Below are 23,786 nucleotides of genomic sequence, written 5' to 3'. Positions count from 1 at the left end.
TGATATGAAGTTTAAATGCACATGATGTTTTAGGACAGTAGTTGGCAGTTAGTACACGTGAAACTAAAGATAGCAATTATTATTTTGTCCTGCACTGACTCGCAGTTCAACTTTAAACAAAGAACTAAATCCTTCTGCGTCTGCTTTCGCAGCTTCAAAACAGAGATATCATCTGCCATCTTCAGATGAGAGGTTGCAAGACAGAATTTAAATATGCCTGCATAGAACTTTGGATCCCCCTAAGATTAGTTCTATCATCTTAGAATTACTATTCTAAAAATCTCAGAAATTACCCAACCACACAGGCCATGTGTACCCAGGAGAAGAAGGTTGGGCTCACAGGTTCTGGCATGACCAGGTGTTTCTGCAGCCCATTTTTCTTTCTCAACATCTTAAAACCTTCCTTCTTTTTAATCCAGTCATTTCAAACCTATTGAAGCCTGAAAATGTGAAAGTATTCTTCACGATTCTCATCCATTATCTTCAATGAGAGCAGATCCAAAGGAGTACACTTAAAAATTTTCTCTAAACTCTAACCCTGATAGAGCCATAAAACAAGCCAGGGAAGCCATTTCACCACCTACCCTTCCAGAATACCTGCTTCACAACTGTTCAATATACCTCATTCACAAGCACTAAAGCCATCAGGAGTGCTTATAAATCTCAGTGCTGATATGGAAGCACATGACACTGCTATTTTTCATATTTTTCTGGACTGTTTCTATTTACTTTATCTTTATGTCATTTAAGCAATGACATATTTTTGGAGGAAAGTAGACAACAATGGCAGAATAACAAAGATCCATTAAGCAGTTACTACAGACCAATGAATTAGTTTCATGAAATGTTGCTCTAAGATAGACATGATTTTCACAGTACAGCAAATACAATCCTTTTTAGAAAACAGAGATGATGTAATTAAAGTGCTATGATCTGATCACCTTTGAGACAGTGCAGAAAAGTTAGGTCACTGCTTATTTTGTTTAAATACAAAGCAGGTTGTATAAGGGCAGGAAGTGCATTTTTTTAAATGTTTTTAAAACTTATAAATGAAAATAAAATTATATCTCCACACTTCTTTTTAGAATGTACATGATTTTATATTAATCTGTACATCTTCTTGTTTTTCAAATCTATGCACCTACGTTTTCTCCATGTGTGGATATGTGTGGGTTTGTTTTCTATTTCTCTGCTACCATCTATTTTCTCTGCAAACTTTCCAAAGATTCTACTTTTAGCCTCCTACACATGGTAGACAATATGTCATAGGGAAAAAAAAGTATAGATTTTAAAACTGGAAATATCAGGATTAGATTCTAGATTCAGCACTTACTAACAGCCTAGTCAATCTGAGTTACAGGCACTTCATCTTTTAAAAGAAATAAAAGCAGTAACCACTTCTCAGAGTGTTACCGAAATTTAATGAAATTGCATTTAACAAAATACACAATACACAGTAGGTGTTCAATACATAATTTTCTTCCACACAGGACTTGGCACGCAGTGAAAACTAACTAAAAGTTGTTATATGGATCAGGGCTGATTCTAGTTGAAGGAGAAGTGCGAGCACGTGTTAAATACTTAGCACAATAATATAGCAACTCAGGGCCTAAGCCTCAAAGGAGTGTCCCTTCAATATTGCTACTGACTAGTGTCACAGGATGACACTGCTGGATTAATTTTATATCAAAGTTTTTTCTGTAAACAAATAGATGAATCGATGTTCATGATCCAAATAAAGTCATCCTCCTTATCAGACATAAACTAACCAAAAAATGTCTATATTCTCCCTTCAGTTTCCTATCCCTCCTGAAATTATCCTCTCTTCCTTAATCATCACCAGGTTGCATAAATGAGTACTCTTCTCCCTTGAAGAGAAAGGTGACTGGGAGAGAGCAGCTCCCATTAAGATATAATTACACCAATTTAACAAAACAAAGAACTACTTCTTTTAACAACTGGCTTATTTCATTTGTGGTTTAATTTCTTTCAGCCTTACACGTTTCTTTTTCTTTTTTAATGTCTTTACACTATTAGTGCTTGTCAAACTTCAGGGTAAATAAGAATTACATTGTGTAAATTTTTAAAATATGATTCCTATGTCTCAATCAGAGATTCATTGTAATTTCTGGGATGAAAGTTGGATTTTCTATTTTTAATAAGCACTGTCATTTCGGGATCTATGGATCACACTTTGAGAGACAATGCTTACCCTATTAAGTAAAAATTAAAGTTGCCCATTTTGTCTCATTTGAATATTACTCATTTCACCTTCATCCATCTAAACGTGTGTGAATGTTGATGCCTATAAGTTCAGTCTGCTTACTTTTCATTCTTCTCAGTGGTTGCTGATAAATATAGTTAGCATATACTTCTATCACCAATAAGTATATTTAATGAATACATTCTTCTTTTCCCAGATCTCTTTTCTATAAACTTTGCCTGATAAAATTTTCTTTAACTTTCTGTCGTGCGTTTATAAGATTCACGTGTTGATCTCTTCATGCTCAAATAGTCCAAAATAAGAGTTTGGAGAAAATGACAGTACAAGAAGAATAATGTTTACCCAGTCTAAATTTTTTCCTGCCCTTAAATTCTAGAAAAAAACAAATCCTTATTCAGGTAGAGTCAGGGAGAAGGCTATCAGAAATCTGACTGAAAAGGAAGGAGCATGCTTTTTAATAAAATTCCCCACCTGTTTCTTATATTCTTTCTGAGTTTTACGCCAATGACCTTAAAAAGAAATTGTCTGCTTATATCCTAGGATTTCAATTATCGCTCTTTCTCGAAAATACTCTGGTTGGTGCATTTACAACAGCAAATGTGAATAATAAACTTAATCATTTTCTGCTTTAGTACATGCTGTTAACATTTTCTCTCATCTAGACTCACTCAAACATAGATGTGCTTCAACTTTTATACAATCTTCAGATCAGGAAGATTTTTTTGTGTGTTGAGTGGTTGGTTTTTGTTTTTGGCTTTTTCCTTAAGAGATTACTTGCATTTATTCTGCAGTAGGATTTTTAAAAATAGACACATCTTTTGTCAAATTAGAGACTACATTCAGAAAAATTTATTCCAGTATTTCCACATTATACCTCCTCTACAAATTTATAACTAAATTCCAACTCACTCACATATACCATAGATAAGGCTTGGAATCTATTTAGTATGTTAAGTTTATTGCAAGCTTTCTTGAAGCACTGTTTTCTGTAATATTCTTAAAGAAATGAGAAAAAGAGAATGGGATACAAAACCATCATTGGTTATAAAGAAATACTTGCAAAAAGCAGGGAGCCTTGAGAAGTCTGACAAAATTTTTAGTATCTGTAGCTTTTAGTTGCTTCATGGACATGTACAGAAGAGTATTAAGTTTCTCATAACAAGGATGTAGAACTTTCAATTGATGACAGAATCTGTTTTTCTATGTTAAATGAAGACCACAATTTCATTCAAAGTTTAACATTTGAAACTTCTCAAAGTAAAAACTAATAAAAAATTATATGCCAATATGTGAACCAGAGAAAATAAATTTGAATCAGAAGACAAAATTATTTTCAAAGACGAAATTAGTACCCTAAAATGTTGTTACTGGTTAGCTTTTAACTTTGAAAGAAAACAACCTCAAAATGACCATGATTTACATATTGGAGTTTACTATGGCCAGGTATATCAGTGGGTTTATTTTTTAAATCAGACCATAAAAAATTAGTCATATTACTTTATTCAGTTGTTTCTGGTTCTTTCAAAACATCTTAAGACAAACAAAGCCCAGGCTAAAAATGTGTTATATATTTCTTGAAACATATAGGCAAACTAACTAACTAAAAGACAGCTGTCAAACACCATGTGCTTTACATTGCATAGGACCCTTCTAAAGGTATACAGAAAAACACTGTGAGATACAACACGAGAGGACAGGAGACACTGATAGAGAAAGAATAGAAATATTTTTCTTGATATAATTTTATGTCAAATCTCACAAGTATGTTTCTATATTTAAAAAAAAATAACAATAAATTGAAGATCTACAGATTCCTTGGTGTGGCTCATGCTGTTTTAAACCAAAAGTTACCTTAAGACTTCAAGAAAGAAAAAGGAAACTCACCGATACATTGCTGACCAGCAATGAAGAGTCCTGTGAAGGCTGAGGTCTACATCCAAGTGTGTGCAGCCAGCTCCATCAGTGACTTTGTGGGTTGAATTGAAGTGAAGAAATAAGTCACTGATGATCTCAACAGAACCAGTCTGACAAGTCTCGGCTAGTGTGGTGGGGACTGTATGTGACTAGTAGGACAAGGACAAATTTTACAGGGAGCAAGAGAAAAAATAATTTATAAGCACTTCCTAGGAGTGGGAACTTTAAAGCTATTAAGATAATTTCTTTTAAGTATTAGTGTAAACCATATTTTTTAGAAAAGTCAGATGTGGAAAGAAATTTTAGAAAGAAATTTTAAAACTATCTTACTTGACCTTCTCTTGTTTCCAGAAAAGAAACTGAGATCTAATTAAATTAAATAACTTGGTCAAAACAAAATAGTTATTAAACTGCCAAGCCAGGACTGACATTTATATTTTTTAAACTAACCTGAGACATTTTCTACTCTATTATGACCATAATGAAAGTTTCCCTTTGGTCTTAACTATGTTAGCCATTGAAAATACATTAGAAATTAGAAAAGCATTAATATTTTTAAATTATGTGGCATCATTCTTCTAGAAAAATCAGGTAGTTTGCAAATATCAACCCACACTTGAGACATTATATTTCTTTCATTATACTGGAGAATATCAGCTCACACTGAGTCACTACTGTCTTATTTCTGGGACATAAATAACATCTTTTTTTAATGCGTGACCACATACTATGCAAATATCTGTGTGTTTGTGCTAGGTGTAATCTCTAAATTGCTTCCCCTAATCCTCACAAACCAAAGTAGGTGTTTCTCCTCTGTGCTTTGATGGTGTCATAATATTTACCTCGTTATACTAGAATTTTTTATTTATTGTATCTCAACTCCACAAGGTTGTGAATTCTTAACAGACTGAAACCCTGTTCCTGGCATATACAGGCTCTCAAAAATATGCATGGGAAGGATGAGTGGGGGATGGGGTGCAAGGAAAGGGGTAGAAAAAGAAGGGGCATAACCAGTCCCAAAAATCACCATTTAAAAAACAAATAAATACTGTTTAATTTAACTACACATCTATTTAGCCAACAGCTCATCTAAACAGATGCAGGAGTTGGAATTTATATAATGTGTGGGATCAGACTGCCAAGAATTGGAATCACTCACTAGAAGTAACCCAAGAAACTTCTATGCAGGGGCATACTGTGCTAGAGGCTAGCAATATATATCCTTTTTATTGTCACTAGATCACTTACCTCCATGAATAGCAGGGATATTTATTTACTTAAAGTCATTCAATATATAATATCGGGTTTCTGTGTATTCATTTAAAAATTGTAATTTAGCCAAAAATAAAGAGGCAACAGTAACAGTAATAGCAGTAAAAAGGCAGGGATTACGGGTTATGAGATTAACAGTGTTTAAGAAACTGAAATCTCTGCCAATGAAATGTTAATATGGTTTAATAATACTATATTATACTTTATATTCACATTCTATGAAAATATTGATTATACTCTTGCCTTCAAAGGAATACAGATTCCCTCTCAGTGTAACTTTGGGCCAAGACTTGCCAGACTTATTTTAACAAAATCTCAAGACATTTTATTCTTTCACAAAATCTGGATTTCAAATTCAAATAAATTCTTTATATAGCCCCATGGACCTGTATATTTAGGTTTATGTATAACCTAGAATTGTATATGCATAAAATGAGAGGGCTCTCATAAAGTTTTTAAAAACTCTGTGACTATAAGCTACAATTTGTAGAAAATTAAGAGATTAAGCCTATGTAAATAAAGAATAAGTGGATATCAGAATAAAGATATGAAAACTGTGTCTTCCTTGCTGTATTAATGGCCTTTTTTCAGTCTACTCAGTGGGCATTGCAGTGCATGTTATCAAATTTCATGATGTACCTTACACTTTAGTAGAAATTTGAATGGCAGGGAAAGAAGTAATGAAACATTGGATCCTGATAATATTGTCTTCCAAAAGTTCAGAGAAGCAAAAGTTTGTGTTTTATTCAAATTTCTTTTTTGCTGTTTTTTTTTTTTTTTTATTTCAGGACCACTAAGAAGTTCATTTCATTCAATCTGACAAACATAATTTGACAGAATATCATCAGTATTTTGGTAAAACCTAAAAAAAATTCTTAAGAAGAATAAATCTAATTAATTGGGTACATGTGAAGAACATGCAAGATTGTTGCATAGGTACACACATGGCAGTGTGATTTTTCTAAAACCATAAATGTTATTCTGCAATACTTTTGTCCTAAAGTACGGTGTGAAAAAGATGTTTTCAAAGAGTTCCTCTTCTTTTTGTGTGTTGGTCTGTGTTCCCTGTGCCATTCAGTGCAATTACAGGGACAGTCAGAAGAAATACTTCTGTGGACTGGAGTCTTTTAGAAATCCACAGCAGATATCTTACATTTCATAACAAGTGAAATAGCAATGTGACCACATGTGTTTCTATCAGCCAACAAATTATTGCATAGTCCTTTTTACACTTAGCAATGTCAAAGCACTGAGGCATCTTATGGCCTTAAACTACAGAAGTACAGTGCCCAGGTGGCTAGTCATGGATGATTTTTATCATTGTTTGAATATCCCCTAGCTTGCACAAGGTTCTTTCATACCTGATAATACATGAATGTCTGTGTGTAATAATCTGGTTAATACTTAGAAGCCCTTAAACTTATACTTGGATTATAGTTCCATAATGCTAAGGCAATCCTTTTATTGGTCAGTTTATTGGAATGTACATTACACTGGCCAATGTCATTAAACTAGTGAATTAACTAGTTGTCGGGTAAACACGGCTATTGTCATTTGTGAATCCATTTTCTTTCATCATGTGTTGTTTTGAAGGTACCCATGCACTTTAATTTGCTTAAGCTGAGAAAACAAAGAGGATCAATATAATTAATTAGTATGTGAAGTCAAGCTGTCAGTACTGTGTCACTGATTCTCCTTTTCCTTGTGCTACATTCTTATCCAAAATATTACCTATTAGCCCTATTCTTCTATAAGATGTTCTATAACTGACCTAAGTGTCTTTATAATGCTGGGGATAATTTTCCTGGGCATCGATGTGAGGATCTGCTAAGCTTTTCTACATATAGCGATACATATAATAAAAAACAGAGATTGAGTTTTTAGAATCAACTGACAGTAACACTGTTAAAAAATAATCCTATTATTCAATTTAATGGAATATACAGTATAGACTTGTTAATGTTATTAAACTAATAAATGAATGAAGATTACATTTTGGTGGCCATTTTAATTCTCTCTCTTTTTTTTTTTTTGGAAATAGTCTTTGAAAAATACCTCAGAGATGAATCAATTTCATGTTAGGAGTTCAACTTTCAGTCACCTGAACCAACTTTTCCTGGCACATCAACCAAATTTATTTACCTATACTCTATTTCTTTACAAACAGACACTCCCCCAAAATGTAAAATATACTGATAAAATAAGGATGAAATTCAAGAAAAAAACAGAAGTGTAATATATTGTATATATTATTTAAGATACTTGTTCTGATAGAACTGCAAGTTTGGCTTTAAACTTACTGATATTAAGAACAACAAAGGAAACAGAAGTTTCACAATTCTCATTATTTAAAAGAAAGAAACAAATCATGAGAGAATTTTTCCTGTCACTAAGTTGATGGAGAAATTTCCCATAGGGAGATCACACTGAGCAACACATTGAATAATATCAGCAATACTTTTACCAACAAATAGAAGAGAATTTTATAAACTATTTCTTGTAATAATTCAAAGAAGCTTGAGAATATAACTTTGAGGTTAAAGTTGGTGACAGCTTTTTAAAGGAGATATATTTTTGTTTCCAGGTACATAAACTTCCACTGATCTAGCTTGATCTAAAGGCAGAATTCAAAGTATTTAGACAAAGGGTACAATGTTCCTTAAATGAACTTTCTTAAATATTACTTCCCTCAGAAGAACCTTTTAGAAACAGAATAGGAGATAATATGAGTATATATTCAGACAAGGGCCTGAAGAGTTTGTATGATAGGTTGCTGATGGAAGGAAGATCAACTCACTTTGTTATAACAAAAAAGCAATTGACAGAATCCCAAAACTGAGAAGTCAGATGAAATTTTACATTTAAATAAAATGTTCCATGAAATTATAATTTTAGATTAGTGGATTTTGATTCCTCCTTAGTTTGGTGTGGCTTATAATGTTATGTTTCATTGTTTGGTTACTCAAGTAATATGTCTCAACAAGAGTATAAACACAAAATAGTTATATTTTTAATACCAACCCAGGCTTCCATTCACGATGTGTCAAATCTTACTCTCGTGTTCTTTAACGAAATCTTAGCACATCTTCTAACTTTCTACCAATTTCAGTTATTTGACGTTTATTTGTCCAATTTAAAACTTCAGTTGTGAAACTGACATAAATATAATCTTTCTTTCCCCTCTACACAAACCGTGAGGCTGCTGCTTGGAATAGAGAAGTTGAAAGGAGGTCTGACTCTGAAACAACCATCCTCACTCCCCACTGCTGAGCTCCTCTCGTTTTGGGGTCAGAGAGGAAAGACAAGGGTGGTAGACATCTTACATAGTCAGTTATATGTTTGTATGAAAAAGTGTCCTGGGTTTTTCTCTGGTTCAATCCAGTTTTGTCTATTGCTAACAGATTGTGGTACTGAGAACGCTGTGCTGGTGGTTTGCTTGGTTTTCTATAGACAATGTTCAGCTTTACCCTTGCTTTACCCACCTCACTCATTGAGGAATCCCTCAGAGAAAAGCAACCATATCCACTTCGGACCCTGACACCAGTTCATGCCCCTAACTGCTTCCCCAGCTGGAGTGTCTCACTAACAGCTATCCTGTTCCTTTCTTTGCCACCATGCTGCTTTACATATAGCCACAATAACCTCTGAGACTATCTTCTAAATGCTCCAAGGGCCACAGAAGATTAGGGTGGGGATAAAAAAAGAAATCTAACCTCTCTCAGTAACAAACTAAACTACAGTTCCTTCTTATTTTGTTATCATAAGCTACTCCAGCAAGTTCCTCTCCTTCAGAAATCTTAAGACTAGCAGCTGTTTTGGATTCACGGGTACGGGTGTCTCCTAAACTTTGGGTACCATATACACATCTCCACTGAGGCATTTGCTCCTGCTTTGCCAAAGCAGCTCCCGATGGACCTGTGTGTTTAATAGATAACCATCCAGTCTCCTGAGTAATGAATTGCCAGTCTTCCTTCCCACAGACACACACAATCTCTAAACATTCTCTGATGGACTCCCATTATTTGGCTTCAGGAAAAAAATAATAATAATCCTTCTGTTCCCCTTGGGAAGAGAAGTAACCTTTCCCTGTAAGCACGGTCTGCTGACTTGCACTGATTCTCTCTCTTTATGCGTATTGACAGCCGGATGCTAGTTGCTGTTAGGAGAGCCTTTTTTCAACTCCTATTAATTTTGTTTACAAATGTATCTTAAGCTTCCTTTCAGCATGATGTCTTATCATTTTGTTGAATCATTAAAAGAATCTATTATTAATCAAAAATTATTTGACTACTTCTACCTCATCTTTGAATACTAGATCTTACTTTATGCCACGACAGGCCTTCTGTTTACTCTTGAACCCCTGAATTCAGTTCTGCCTCCTGGCCTTTATTCTGCTGTTTCCACTTTCTAGAATTGTTTTCCTGTTGATTTTTCCAGAATTCGACCTCATTTCATTCACATCTCTGCTCAAATACCTCCTCAAAAGAGTGTAAATCCCTCCATCTAAAACAGCTTGCCCACTATTACTTCTTAGTAACCTCTATCCCTTTAGCCTGCATTCTTTCTCTTCAAAGTAGGTATTAATGTTTAATATATTTATATATGTGTTTGTTTCTCTTGTTTATTGTCAGTTTGCTTCATTCAGATGAAAGTCCCTTGAAACTGAGAACTTCAGTTTGTCTTCCTAGGCTCTATCCCCAGAATCTAGACAGGATTTAGGCTCTCAAAAATACTTGTTTGAATGAAAGAATGATTTATTAAGCATTTATTTGTATGCAATCTTTTTATGTCACAGTTGGAGACCACGGATGTCATTGGATAGCAGGTCCCACACTCATGTAAAAATAATAGGTGACACTCTATGGAGTGTTTGCTTAGGCCATACCCTTTTTCAAGCACTTCACATATGTTTATTGATTTAATCCCCACAACAATCTTATAAAGTAAACATTATTGTTATCTCCATTTTACAGATAAGGAACTCAGATACAAGGATTTATGTAACTTAACCTAAGTCTCATACTAGTTGGTGGCTAAGCTGAGATTTGAACTCAGTCAATCTAGTTCTAGTTTATAGGCTGGACTGTGTTCTGCCATATTTTAATGTTACATCTCTAACTTCTAGATTGATGGTCTTCAAGTCTTAAAGTATTTTTGGTAAGTCACTCAACTTAAAAGATCACCATTTTTTAATCCATAAGGCTAACCAGAAAAAGAATATGTGTAAATTATCTAAATTGGCTGGGAGGAGGCCTTCACTGTTCAACATCTAGTCAAAGATACAAAGTCTTATTTGCACTTGCTTGCTTCCCCCTTTTTTACTTACTTATTTATTTATCTATTTATTTGTTTGTTTGTTTAGAGACAAAGTCTTGTTCTGTCATCCAGGCTGGAGTGTAGCGGTGCAGTGCAGTCGTGCCGTATCAGCTCAATGCAACCTCCACCTCCCAAGTTCAAGCAACTGTCCTGCCTCAGCCTCCCAAGTAATCGGGATTGCTGGTGCATGCCTCCACACCCAGCTAATTTTTTGCATTTTTAGTAGAGTCTGGTTTTCACCATGTTGGCCAGACTTGGTCTCAAACTTCTGATCTCAAGTGAGCCACCTGCCTCAGCTTCCTAAAATGCTAAGATTACAGGCGTGAGCCACTGCACTCAGCCTTACTTGCTTTCTTTTTCAAATTTATTTACCTATAATTTTATGTAACACCTCATTGTTAAAAAAGAGAGATAGCAGTGAATCTTTAAAAATTTTGATGGTTTAATGGGTGATAGCATAAAAGATATTTTTCTATTACTAGAAGTGTCCAAATTAAATGAAGTTAAGTGATGTTAAATTCATTGAACTTGAACTGCAGAACCTTGAAATGATTATTTAAATATGACCATATTTCATACATATGTCTCCATGTTTGGAAGTCATAAAATGATTTTGGTTATAATAAAGAGAAAAGCTAACTTAGATTGCATTCCCTTCTGAGAAGGAAATTTTGTTCTTACTCATCGTTAATTCCTCATACCATCTAGTACAATGCCTAGCACTACACAGCAGTTGCAGAATTACCAGAAATACTACTTTAAAATATGTTGTTCTGCATGTTTAAAACTGGACCTAAGTGAACACCTTTTGAGTTTCCTCTAAGGTCACAAACAAGACTGTTTTAATCTCTGGAAACCACAATTTCCTGTTCAGCACCTAGTTTACTACAGTCATATGTTTTCCTACCTATTAGTGACTCTTACTTTGTTTGGGCCTAATAAGGTTATAATGAAATACACAAGTGATAATAAGACCTGCCCTATGTGTGGAATATCTGGAAGTATGAGACACAAATTATTAAAAATACAACTCTTAAAGAGGTTATTGGAATAGTCATGCTGTTTCTTTATCATCTAAAAAGACTTAAGGGAGAATTTTTTTATTAAGAATCACCTTATTTAATGTTTTCATGCCTAAAAAGAAAACCTAAAGAAATGGTTAAAGTTGGAAGAAAAAAAAATTAGACAAGAACAATCTATTTCTTAAATAATTTGACATGCAGGAAAAACACATCCATGGGAGGGCATGGAAAAAGTCAGCACAGGCCATTCTTCATCTGTTTTCCCAGTCTTCTCTCATTTCTCAGCCCTGTGTCCTCTATCTCTGCCTTAGAGGAGTTCAACAATGGTTGGGTGTGTCTCCTTCTGAATTACTGAATGGGAAATTTGTTTGTTTGTTTGTTTGTTTGTTTAAAGGTCGAGTTATGAGACTGGCTAATTTTTTTTTTTTTAGAGAGGGGGTCTTGCTATGTTGCCCATACTGATCTCAAACTCCTGGGCTCAAGTGATCCACCCACCTCAGCCTCCCAAAGTGCTGGGATTACAGCCGTGAGCCGGTGTAGCAGAAAATGAGTCTCATGTCACATTTATCTTTCAGAACAAATGCCAACATCACTACCACTGCCCATTTCTTTTCTTGAGAAACAAGAAAGAAAAAAATGAACCCAAACTTCCTGAATATTGAACAGTATTGGGTTGTTTAATGATTAAGGAATTGAAATAATCAGCTGAATCTAAAAATAAGATTAAATTTGAATCAATTTAATTCTTAAATTTTTAAAAAAATATTGTGCTTCAGTACAATACTGAGTTCTGAGATTAAAAGGGGAAATTATTAATTTCTTTCTTCAGGTAGGAAGGCAAAGGAGGAGAGGCAGATAGGATTGTTCCACATGTGGTAGAGGAGCTAGGCCAGGCATGGTGGCTCACACCTGTAATCCCAGCACTTTGGGAGGCTGAGGCAGGCAGATCACCTGAGGTCAGGAGTTTGAGACCAGCCTGGCCAACATGGTGAAACACCATCTCTATTAAAAGTATAAAAATTAGCTGGGCTTGGTGGTGCACGCCTGCGATCCCAGCTACTTGGGAGGCTGAGGCAGGAGAACAGCTTGAGCCCAGGAGACCGCAGTTGCAGTGAGCCGAGATTGCACCATTGCACTCCAGCCTGGGCTACAGAGTGAGACTCCATCTAAGAAAAAAAAAAAAAAAAAAAAAAAAAGGAAAAAAAAGAAAAGAAAAGAAAGAACTAACGGAAGAGAGAAAATGAAGTAATGACTCTGCTTGGCAGAACGCTACCCTTCTGTGAAAGAAACATAGTTATTTTCTGAACTGCATTCCCAAGTAATCAAACACTTCATGCTTATCCCTCTAGATGCATCAGTGTAACAAGCTCCCATACTGAATGCTGTTTTTGACAATCCCTTTACTTCTAAGAAATCATCCTTCCTGGTTGAGCAAGAGTAAGTTTTCATTCAAATATAGAAAATTATCACCACTTACTTTTCTTTCCTGTTGCTATACTGCATCTCATTCTTGGAAGACTTCCCTCATCTACTTAAGAGACTCTTTTGTGCTTTACAGGGTGCAGTAATTCATCCAATATAGCACTTATTTGCCCATTTTATAATTGCCTAAATATTTTTTGTGTTCCTCATGTCTTTAGTCTTCCTAAAGACTGATATTTTATCCTTTTTAACCACAGTATCCCCCAAGGGCTAGCTAAATGCCAGACAATCTTAGTTGGTACTCACCAAAGATTTGGTAATGAATGAATAGCTTAATACTTGTGATTTATGGATTTAAGATCCTCTTGCAGGGTTCTAGGCCAGGACTGGCCAGGACATGAGTCTACAGGACTGGAAAATGAGTATTAGTCCTAAGATAGGGCATACGGGCTGAGGAGGTCTAAAACGGAAAAAGCAAGAGGACTGAATTCAAAGCAAAGTCCTCAAAAAGAATGAAGCTTAAAAGTCAAAGAAATATGGTCAAAGGTCAAAAGCAGAGTCTTAAATGGGAAGAAAACTCTAATCTATGACTCTTAAATTGGGAACCTTGTGTTCACAGGGGTATTTGTCAGGGTGCCTCAGAGGACAAGAAGCCAAAAACCAACATGGATCATCTTCCAACAGTGTCAAGTTTATTCAATGGTGAGTAATTTGAAATATTTTACTTCTATTAAACATTGGTAGATAGAGTATAACAAAAATATATATATGTATTTTTAAAAATGAGATTTCAAAATAACTATATGCTTTTAGTGAGCCCCTTTGTTTCGTACACACAAGTTCCTAGAATTTCGTGTTTTTCCCCTGATGTTGGGATATTGCAATACAAATTTTTGAGATGTATATGTAGTTTAAGAAACTGAGAAAAATCAAACTTTCAAAAAAATATTTGGGGTATAGTCTAAGAGAGAACTTGGGCAATTGACAGGAAAAATATTGGGCTACCCTTAGCTAATTTTTACTGATTTGCTTTAAGGTATATTCTATAAATGAAAGAAAATATTAAGCAGATCTTAACTTCCTTTGTAGCTAAAATTTTTTTTTATTACAAAACAATGCATAAAACAAGGTTTTTCACAAGTTGATCATTGTTGAAGCTTGGTGATAGAAATGAGAGGGTTCATTATATTACTATCATTATTTTTGGATTTATTTGAAATCTTCCAAACTAAAAGGTTAAAGAGACAAAAATAATGTATACTTATTTACAGAAGAATATTATATACATGTGAGTGAAGGAAAGAAAATCAAAAAGAAATGTAATTCATTGTCCAGATACTACCCTATGACAGTATTAATTTTCTAGAGTATCCATAGAGATTAGAGATTTTTTTATCTGTCTCCAAATCCCCAAATGCATTCCACTCTTTATCTATGAAATGGCAGCACTCTGATTTGGAAATTGCCCTTAACTCAGTGGGTGAGTCTGATTGGTCTAAAGATAATCACATTTTTTCTGCCAGCTATCAGTTTAGGAATCATCAGTTCTAGCCAATAATAAATGAGGAGATGGTGACTACAGACTTATAAAAATTTCCTTTTTGGTCTTTACAGAAAGGAATAGCAAACCATTCTCTCCTTCAGCATACAAATAAGAAAACAAGTAGTAATATCCAATTGTACCTGGAATCTATTTTACAATTATTTGGGGAACCAGCTGTGATATTTTAGATTACAGAGCAGACAGACAAAAAGAACATTGTTTTTTTAATAATATTTTTGGGTCACTGATTCAGTCTACCCTGAAGCTTATTTTACCTCTGCACTAGAACAATTAGATTAATAAATGTAATTATTATAATTATAAAAATAAATATATTTATCTAATTCATTTTGAATTAGATGTTATTTTACTTGCTGCCCAAACTATGCTTCAGCATATAGTTTACTCTTTTTGTGCACATAATGATATATTATAAACATCCTTCTCTGTCAATAAATTCAATTTTATGGCCTCATTTTGATTGACTGTGTAGTCAAATTGTGTACCTGTACCTTTCCAACATCTCCAATATTTATTGTTGTGCAATCTTGTGCTGCCAAATGAGTGAGTTTTTTAGACAAATCTACTAAGGACACAGTCCCAATATTAATAGTCTTTTGAAGGCAGAACTTCTCTTCCATTAAATCATCACTATATATAATATAGCAACTATGGGTTCAAAATCATTTTATTGGCTGGGCACGGTGGCTCACACCTGTAATCTCAGCACTTTGGGAGGCCAAGGCAGGTGAATCCCTTGAGGTTGAGAGTTGGAGACCAGCCTGACCAACATGGAGAAACACTGACTCTACCAAAATTACAAAATTAGCTGGGCGTGGTGGCGCATGCCTGTCATCCCAGCTACTCCGGGAAGCTGAAGCATGAGAATAGATTGAACCTGGGAGGCAAAGGTTGCGGTAAGTCGAGATCATGCCATTGCACTCCAGCCTGGGCAACAAGAGTGAAACTCCATCTCAAAAAAAAGTAATCATCATCATTTTATCTAAGTCTGGGAGCTGACAACAAGATAACACTTCATTTTTGTGAACCCATAGAAAGTTCCACATAATACTGTCTTCCTTTCCACTCCTAATTCAGGAAAAGTTTACTACAAACTAATATCGAAACAATTTTGCCACCGCATGTAGGATGTTCCCTAGTTCCAGGCAAAAGTAGGGCTCGGTGACAAGAAATATTTTTTACTGTTTTCCTGGCATTCTTAAGTATCATTCAGAAAGATCAAAAAGTAATGATGCCCAAAGAAACTCTGGCTATTAAAGGGAAAGACAGGTTTTTAAACAACTCGTTTAGGTATTTTTAAGCTTAATATGTCATGTTAACCAATTAACCTTCAACTAGCTGAAATCTTCTCAAAAAGGATACAATATTACCAGATTTAAAATAGAGTTATCTAAGAAGAACAGATAATAATTTTATTTTTTTCTTTCTTTCTTTTTTTTTTTTGGAGATGGAGTTTTGCTCTTGTAGCCTAGGCTGGAGTGCAATGGTGCAATCTCAGCTCATGGCAACCTCTGCCTCCCAGGTTCAAGTGATTCTCCTGCCTCAGCCTCCCAAGTAGCTGGGATTACAGATGCCTGCCACCACACGCAGCTAATGTTTTTGTATTTTTAGTAGAGACAAGGTTTCACCATGTTAGTCAGGCTTATCTCAAACTCCTGGCCTCAGGTGATCCACCTGCCTCAGTCCCCCAAAGTGCTGAGATTACAGGTGTGAGCCACTGTGCCCAGCCATATAATAATTTTCTTTTTAACTATAACATTTCTGTTATTGAGGGCCAAATATGGGCAATAAAATGTGAAAAATGTCAGTAGTTCGTATGCATATAGTTAAGTAAATAGCCATATAAAATACCATATTATGACAAAAAGAACCATGATCATGTCATAAATATCACAAGTATCAGTGTCCTACTAAATCTAACTGTATCTGTATTACTTCCCTGCTTGTTTGCCTCTTCTTAAGCTGATTGCTTTGTCAAAATTGTGAATACTCATCATAATTTGGATTTCATGCCCAGGCAAGCCAATTTATGTTCTATTATACTCCTTTTTTAAATGACATAATTCTGCTGAATTAGTAGAATTAGTAGAATTAAATATCCAAATGCAGCTTATTTTATAAATTAAAAGAAAAATTATTGGCATAAAACAGAACCACAGTGGATGCTCACTACAATCTACTTTTTAATTATCCAGCACATACTCAAAGACATGCTTACATTCCAAAATGCCCCTGCCAGTCATAATCTACATGCCATCAAAAACACCCACCTCCTCTCCAATGGGAAATTACATAAAATCATGTCTGTTAGATCTTCTCAAGTGGTGTCTGGAGGTCAGTGCTCTTCAAGTTCAAGCTTTCTGTGAGATGCACAATCCCCTTCAGTGTAGTTGAGTCAGGCTTTTATGCTAAGTTCCAAAATGCTGCAATCTTCAATTAGATGATGAATTTCACTGCTCTACCCATCAAAAAATAGAAAGCACAACTAAAAAGAAAAATTTTTGTTTCTATGTTTAAATTTTTATTTAAACCTTAAGCAAACAGCTGAGAACAACCCTGATGCACTTTCTGCTCTCGTGAAACTTACATTCTGTGGGAGGAAGGGAGAATTCAAACTAATCATTTAATTAATGTTAAAAATTAATCAAGAATTTAAGGAAGCTACAAAGGCTTATACTTAGAGGCCTTATTTGGTCAGGGAGGAGAAAATTCACTTTTCTGCAGAGCGTAGATTTCAAGAAGGATATTTAGTGTAGATGTAGGGGAATTCTGAATTATAATTAAAGAACCTGGGGTTTTATAGTGTTGGGGTCACCACCTGTGGGGGTCTGTCCTGCAGACCCTGACTCAGTGATAGATGAATAACATACACTCAAACACAGAATACAGTGGAAGAGTGAGCTGGGGTGTCCAGGCCACTCACTGGAAGAAGTTAATGGCAGCCAGCCTAGAGCAGCCCTTACTCCAGGCTTCTATTTAGTTTATCGAAGGACAAAGGTCTTTGGATAAACACCATTAGGGTAATTAACTTCTGCCAACCCCCTGAGTAGAAGGGAGTTAAGCACAAGCAGATGACCAAAGGTTTTGCTAATGAGGGTGGGGGTAAACAGACTTATTCAGAGAAGCTTTTTTTACAGTTTCTAGCATTTACTCTACTGTCCTAATACCCTAGAGTAAGAGCCATAGCCTTGGACCCATTTAATTATTACAAGCTATGGAAACCTTTGGTCTTGCAAAAACAGTTTGTGACTATTCCCTAAAGCTATCTCTAATATTTTTCCTTTAATATTTTTGCTACCACCCTGAGTGAACCCCCACATTATAGTAGCTAAGCTATTGCCCCTAGGCCAGCAGTTACCAAAGGACGGAGAGTCCCATAAAGCCATTTAGCTTGAAATGAGCAGAACCTTCAGCTAAGGGACACAGGAAGGGAGGCTTAAGATAAGTACCCTTATCCTATCCTCCCACCTCCTTATTATCTACTGCTGTGCCTCTTACTGAGTCCAACCGCAAGCCAGAGGAGGAAAGAATCCTTTAAGGTTGTTCAAGCAGGTCAGCCTCCCAGGATAGCATGTAGGTAAAAGAAGGCGGAGAGTGGAGAAGGATTCAGAGGGGCAAATAAAGGCACATCACAGACAGAATAACCATAATAAAATATCTCATCTAGGGAAAAAAGAAAGGAGCTTGGGAATAATCACTTGTTAGGAGCAGGCAGTATAAAATGTCCTTGACTTGCTTCCTTGGAAGTAGAGGAAGAGTCTTTGTTGGTGTTTTTGTTGTTGTTGTTGTTGTTGTTGTTTTTCATTTTTTGAGACAAGGTCTCACTTTACTGTCAAGGCGGGAGTGCAGCGGCACAATCTCAGCTCACTGCAGCCTCGACCTCCCAGGATCAAGCGATCCTCCAGCCTCAGCCCCCAAGTAGCTAGCACTACAAATGTGTGCCATCACAGACAGCTAATTTTTGTATTTTTTTTGTAGAGACAGGGTTTCACCATGCTCACCAGGCTGGTCTCAAACCTCTGGACTCAAGCCATCTACCTACTTTGACCTTCCAAAGTGCTAGGGTCACAGGTATGAGCCAACACACCCATCTTGCAAATGTCCTTTAAAAGCCAATCAGCGCCTTGAGTTCTGCTCCCTGGAAAGATTATTGTTGTAACTTTCTGGGCTGCTTCTAAGAGGAATGTGGAGAGAGTCTTCCTTGCAAGTACAAATCATTCTTTATAGGTGTGGATATTTAGGCCTGAGGAATGCATTGCAAGGTAAGTAATCTCTGTTCCTAGGGCTAGGTTTCCTGTTCTTGGAAAATTTAATTAATTTAAAACCTCTCCTTGCTTCAAGTCAATTTGAATTTGAGACTCTTATTTGCTAATTACTAAAACAAAAAAACTCTTGTGGAGTCATGCTCATTTAAGCTTTTGGTTTGCTAAAGAAAGAGAAAAATAGGCCATCTCTACCTCATTCCTGGCAGCTCTGCCTTTCCCTGTAACTGTTTAATGACCTTTGTTTAGACTTGGATGACAAATAATAGCTGAAGTATTGAATGAGGATGATAGAGGTCTTTCTTCTATAGCTTGCCGTTCAAGCTGAATTCCAGGGAAATGTGACTTACAATAACGTATAGTATTCCTTTAGTCCAACTAGACAGGAGCTGTCAGAGATACTTAAAAAATGTTCCTAACTCTTTGGCTTCTCCTAGGTGTCCACATTTTGTGAGCAAAGATCCCACCATTTCCTAACTGCTACAATCCTTTAAAGTGTGACAAAGAACTAAAAAAACTGTGTTATCTCCTAACTTCCATGGATTTCAAATCTTGCACTAGAAATGAAATGCTTTGCTTTACAAACTTAAATCCTTGTCCTATTTTTCCTTATCTACTTTCCGGTGGGCCTGCTTAGATAGAAATTAGTACATCTCTTCAAAGACAGAAATTAGTATCTCTTAAATCTCATAAAAAATATCTTAAGTTACATTTCTAAAATTCTAAAAGAAGTAACACACTTGAACACCCTAATACTTTGCTGCTAGGGTCCCAAGGCTTTTGGTCCCAGTATAAGAAATTATTAACTCAATATTTTTTTTGTATGACTGCCATGTATCTCATACTCTCAGAGCCACTGGAGAATAATTAATTGTATAATGAAAGTCCCTGCTCAACGGAGCTTTAAAGTTAGGTGAATGGATCAATAGTCTGAGAACTAAGAAACAAGAAATGATGGTTTCTAGCTACTCTCTACAACATGTCAACGACAGTCACCCTCACAGTCAGAGATTAAAGGATCCTCACTTTTCCCAGTCATCTCAGCTTAGCTGCTTCCATATTTTAGATTTGGTAGCTTATAAATCTCTTCATTTCTAGATTGGTCAGGACTCCTTGGTTGAAATTATGATAGAGTTGCCTGGGAAAGTTAAATTTTTCTAAAATTTCAGAAATGTGTAACATAAATAAAATAGTTTTGCTTTTTAGCCTTCTTTCTCCTGGAACTTCAGAGTTGTTCTACCATTATTAGGTCAATTAATTCTCAAAGTGACCCTTGCAGCCTAAAATCAATCGGTATGGGCCCTATGTATCTCAACATTCTCCAACCCTGGGCTGAGTTCCTGGCCCAAGCATGGCAATCTTTAAGTAGCTGGAAGTGATTATTGTCCCTTCTCCTACATTATCCCACATCCTCCCACACACACATGCTTACTTACATATGTGAAAAATATTGAGTTTCTTAATCCTGAGTTTTAATTTGATTGCACTGTGGTCTGAGAGACTGGTTGCTATTATTTCCATTCTTTTACATTTGCTGAGAAATGATTTACTTCCAATTATGTGATCAATTTTAGAGTAAGTGCAATGTGATGTTGAGAAGAATGTATATTCTGTGGGGTGGAGAGTTCTGTAGATGTCTATTAGGTACGCTTGGTCCAGATCTGAGTCCAAGTCCTGCATTTCCTTGTTAATTTTCTGTCTCATTGATCTGTTTACTATTGACAGCGGAGTGTTAAAATCTCCCACTATTATTGTGCAGGAGTTTAAGTTCCTTCGTAGGTCATTAAGCACTTGCTTTATTTATCTGGGTGCTCCTGTATTGGGTGCATATATATTTAGGATAGTTCTCTCTTCTTCTTGCATTGATCCCTTTACCATTATGAAATGCCCTTCTTTGTCTCTTTTGATCTCTGTTTAAAGTCTGTTTTATCAGAGACAAGGATTGCAATCCCTGCTTTTTTGTTTTGCTCTCCATTTGCTTGGTAAATCTTCCTCCATCCCTTTGAGTCTATGTATGTCTTTGCACATGAGATGGGTCTCCTGAATACAGCACACTGGTGGGTCTTGATTCTTTATCCAATTTGCCAGTCTGTGTCTTTTGATTAGGGCATTTAGCCCATTTATATTTAAGATTAATATTGTTATGTGTGAATTTGATCCTGCCATTTTGATACTAGCTGATATTTTTGCCCATCAGTTGATGCAGTTTCTTCATTGTGTCAATAGTCTTTACCATTTGGAACATTTTTGCAGTGGCTGGTACTGGTTGTTTTTTTTTTTTTTCCAGGCTTAGTGCTTCCTTCAGGAGCAATGGAACAGAACAGAGGCCTCCGAAGTAACACCACACATCTACAACCATCTGATCTTTGACAAACCTGACAAAAATAAGCAATGGGGAAAGGATTCCCTATTTAATGAAAGGTGTTGGGTAAACTGGCTAGCCATGTGCAGAAAGCTGTAACTGGACCCCTTCCTTATACCTTATACAAAAGTTAACTCGTGATGGATGAAAGATTTAAACATAAGACCTAACAATATAAAAAGCCTAGAAGAAAACCCAGGCAATACCATTCAGTACTTAAGCGTAGGCCAGGACTTCATGACTAAAACACCAAAAGCAATGGCAACAAAAGCCAAAATAGACAAATGAGATCCAATTAAACTTCAGAGCTTCTGCACAGCAAAAGAAACACTTATTAGAGTGAACTGGCCACCAATAGAATGGGAAAAAAATTTTGCAAGCTACCCATCTGACAAAGGGCTAATATCCAGAATTTGCAAAGAACTAAAACAAATATACAAGAAAAAAAAAAAACAAACATCAAACAGTGGGCAAAGGATATGAACAGACACTTTTCAAAAGAAGACATTGATGCAGCCAACAAACATATGGAAAAATGTTCATCATCACTGATCACTAGAGAAGTACAAATCAAAACCACAAGGCCAGCTAGAATGATAATCACTAAAAAATATGGAGACAACAGATGCTGGAGAGGATGTGGAGAAATAGGAGCATTTTAACTCTGTTGATAGGAGTGTAAATTAATTCAACCATTGTGGAAGACAGTGTGGTGATTCCTCAAGGATCCAGAAATAGAAATTCCATTTGACCCAGCAATCCCCTTACTGGGTATACAATCAAAGGATTATAAATTGTTCTATGACAAAGACACATGCACACATATGTTAACTGCAGCACTGTTTACAATAGCAAAGACTTGGAAACAACCCAAATGTCCATCAATGATAGACTGGATAAAGAAAATGCAGCACATATACACCGTGGAATACTATGCAGCCATAAAAAATGGATAAGTTCCTGTCCTTTTCAGGAACATGGATGAAGCTGGAAACCATCATTCACAGCAAACGGACACAAGAACAGGAAACCAAATACCACATGTTCTCACTCATAAGTGAGTGTTGAACAATGAGAACACGTGGACACAGGGAGGGGAACATCACACACTGGGGCCTGTTGGGGGATGGGGAGTACTAGGGGAGGGATAGCAGGGGGTGGGGAGATTGAGGAGGGATAGCATTAGGAGAAATACCTAATGTAGGGTATGGATGCACCAAACCACCATGGCATGTGTATACCTATGTAACAATCCTGCACGATCTGCACACGTACCACAGAACTTAAAGCATTTTTTTTAAGTTTTAATTCCACCTTGATTTCAGTCCTAACATCATATTTACTGGTATTCATTCACTAGGTGCTTTCTTTATGAAAGTGAGATTGCAGGCAAACTACCCTGACAGGCCAGTGCTCCCAAGACAGCTGTTCAGATGAGTATTGTCACAGTGGTACTACTCTGAGAGCACAGGCTGTGGGAATGGTAATAGAAAGGAGTAGAGAAAACTGATTTAAAGTATGTTTTAGAGAAAAAAATCAAAAGAAGGGGTTTGCAGCCAACTGACAGGTAGAAAATATCTTTTCCCACAAGTGTTGCTGTTTTTTAAAACATGTGTTTAGTTTTCTCTTGATCAAGAGTAAGGTAGACCTCTTAATTCAGTTTGAGATACACCAAGTTTGGGAGCTAACTCTATGTTTAGCATTAGTGCACACTTTCCTATAGACAATGAACAAAGTGGAACTGGACCTCAGGAAAAATGCAAGATATGAGTTTTTAATTACATTCATAGAGTTTAGACTGGAAGAGGTGAAATTATGATTACATACGAAGATAGAGCATGTGAAAAAAGATAAGATACAGATCTAGGATGGAACCTAAATTTCTGTAGTAAACAGGGAAAATAAAAGAATACAGTAGTTCCAGGCCGAGCGCGGTGGTTTAAGCCTGTAATCCCAGCACTTTGGGAGGCCGAGGCAGGTGGATCATGAGGTCAAGAGATCGAGACCATCCTGGTCAACATGGTGAAACCCGTCTCTACTAAAAATACAAAAAATTAGCTGGGCATGGTGGCATGTGCCTGTAATCCCAGCTACTCAGGAGGCTGAGGCAGGAGAATTGCCTGAACCCAGGAGGCGGAGGTTGCGGTGAGCCGAGATCGTGTCATTGCACTCCAGCCTGGTAGCAAGAGCGAAACTCCGTCTCAAAAAAAAAAAAAAAAAAGAAAAGAAAAAAGAAAAAAAAGAATACAGTAGTTACTATCTCTTGCTGCAAGTAAGAATCACTTGAGGCACTTCTAAAACTTCTAATTCCCAGATTGTACCACATACAAATGAAATTGGTACATCTAAGGGCGGGAGCCAGGCATCAATAATTTTTAAAGATCCCCAAATATTTCAATGTGGAGCAATGAATTAATGAATAAGACTG

At 36.1% G+C, this 23,786-nt stretch overlaps 1 protein-coding gene across 3 annotated transcripts in view; it reads right to left on the bottom strand.

Annotated features, from left to right (window-relative positions):
• Positions 1-4,198, bottom strand: part of LOC101028844 (transmembrane serine protease 11E) — a 55,191-nt gene extending 50,993 nt beyond the window's left edge. For all 3 annotated transcript variants that reach the window (XR_012516840.1, XM_003931900.4, XM_074396223.1), the window contains exon 1: positions 4,109-4,198. Coding sequence is in view for 2 of the 3 variants with exons in the window: in XM_003931900.4 (XP_003931949.1) it covers positions 4,109-4,116 (8 nt within the window). In the remaining variant the exon portion in view is untranslated. The remainder of the gene's footprint in view (positions 1-4,108) is intronic.
• Between the last annotated feature and the right edge of the window lie 19,588 nt (positions 4,199-23,786).

This window comes from Saimiri boliviensis, chromosome 3, assembly GCF_048565385.1.
Source record: "Saimiri boliviensis isolate mSaiBol1 chromosome 3, mSaiBol1.pri, whole genome shotgun sequence".
Lineage (NCBI taxonomy): Eukaryota > Metazoa > Chordata > Mammalia > Primates > Cebidae > Saimiri > Saimiri boliviensis.
Note: the sequence above shows the minus strand (reverse complement) of the source record. Positions and strands in the feature narration are given on the sequence as shown.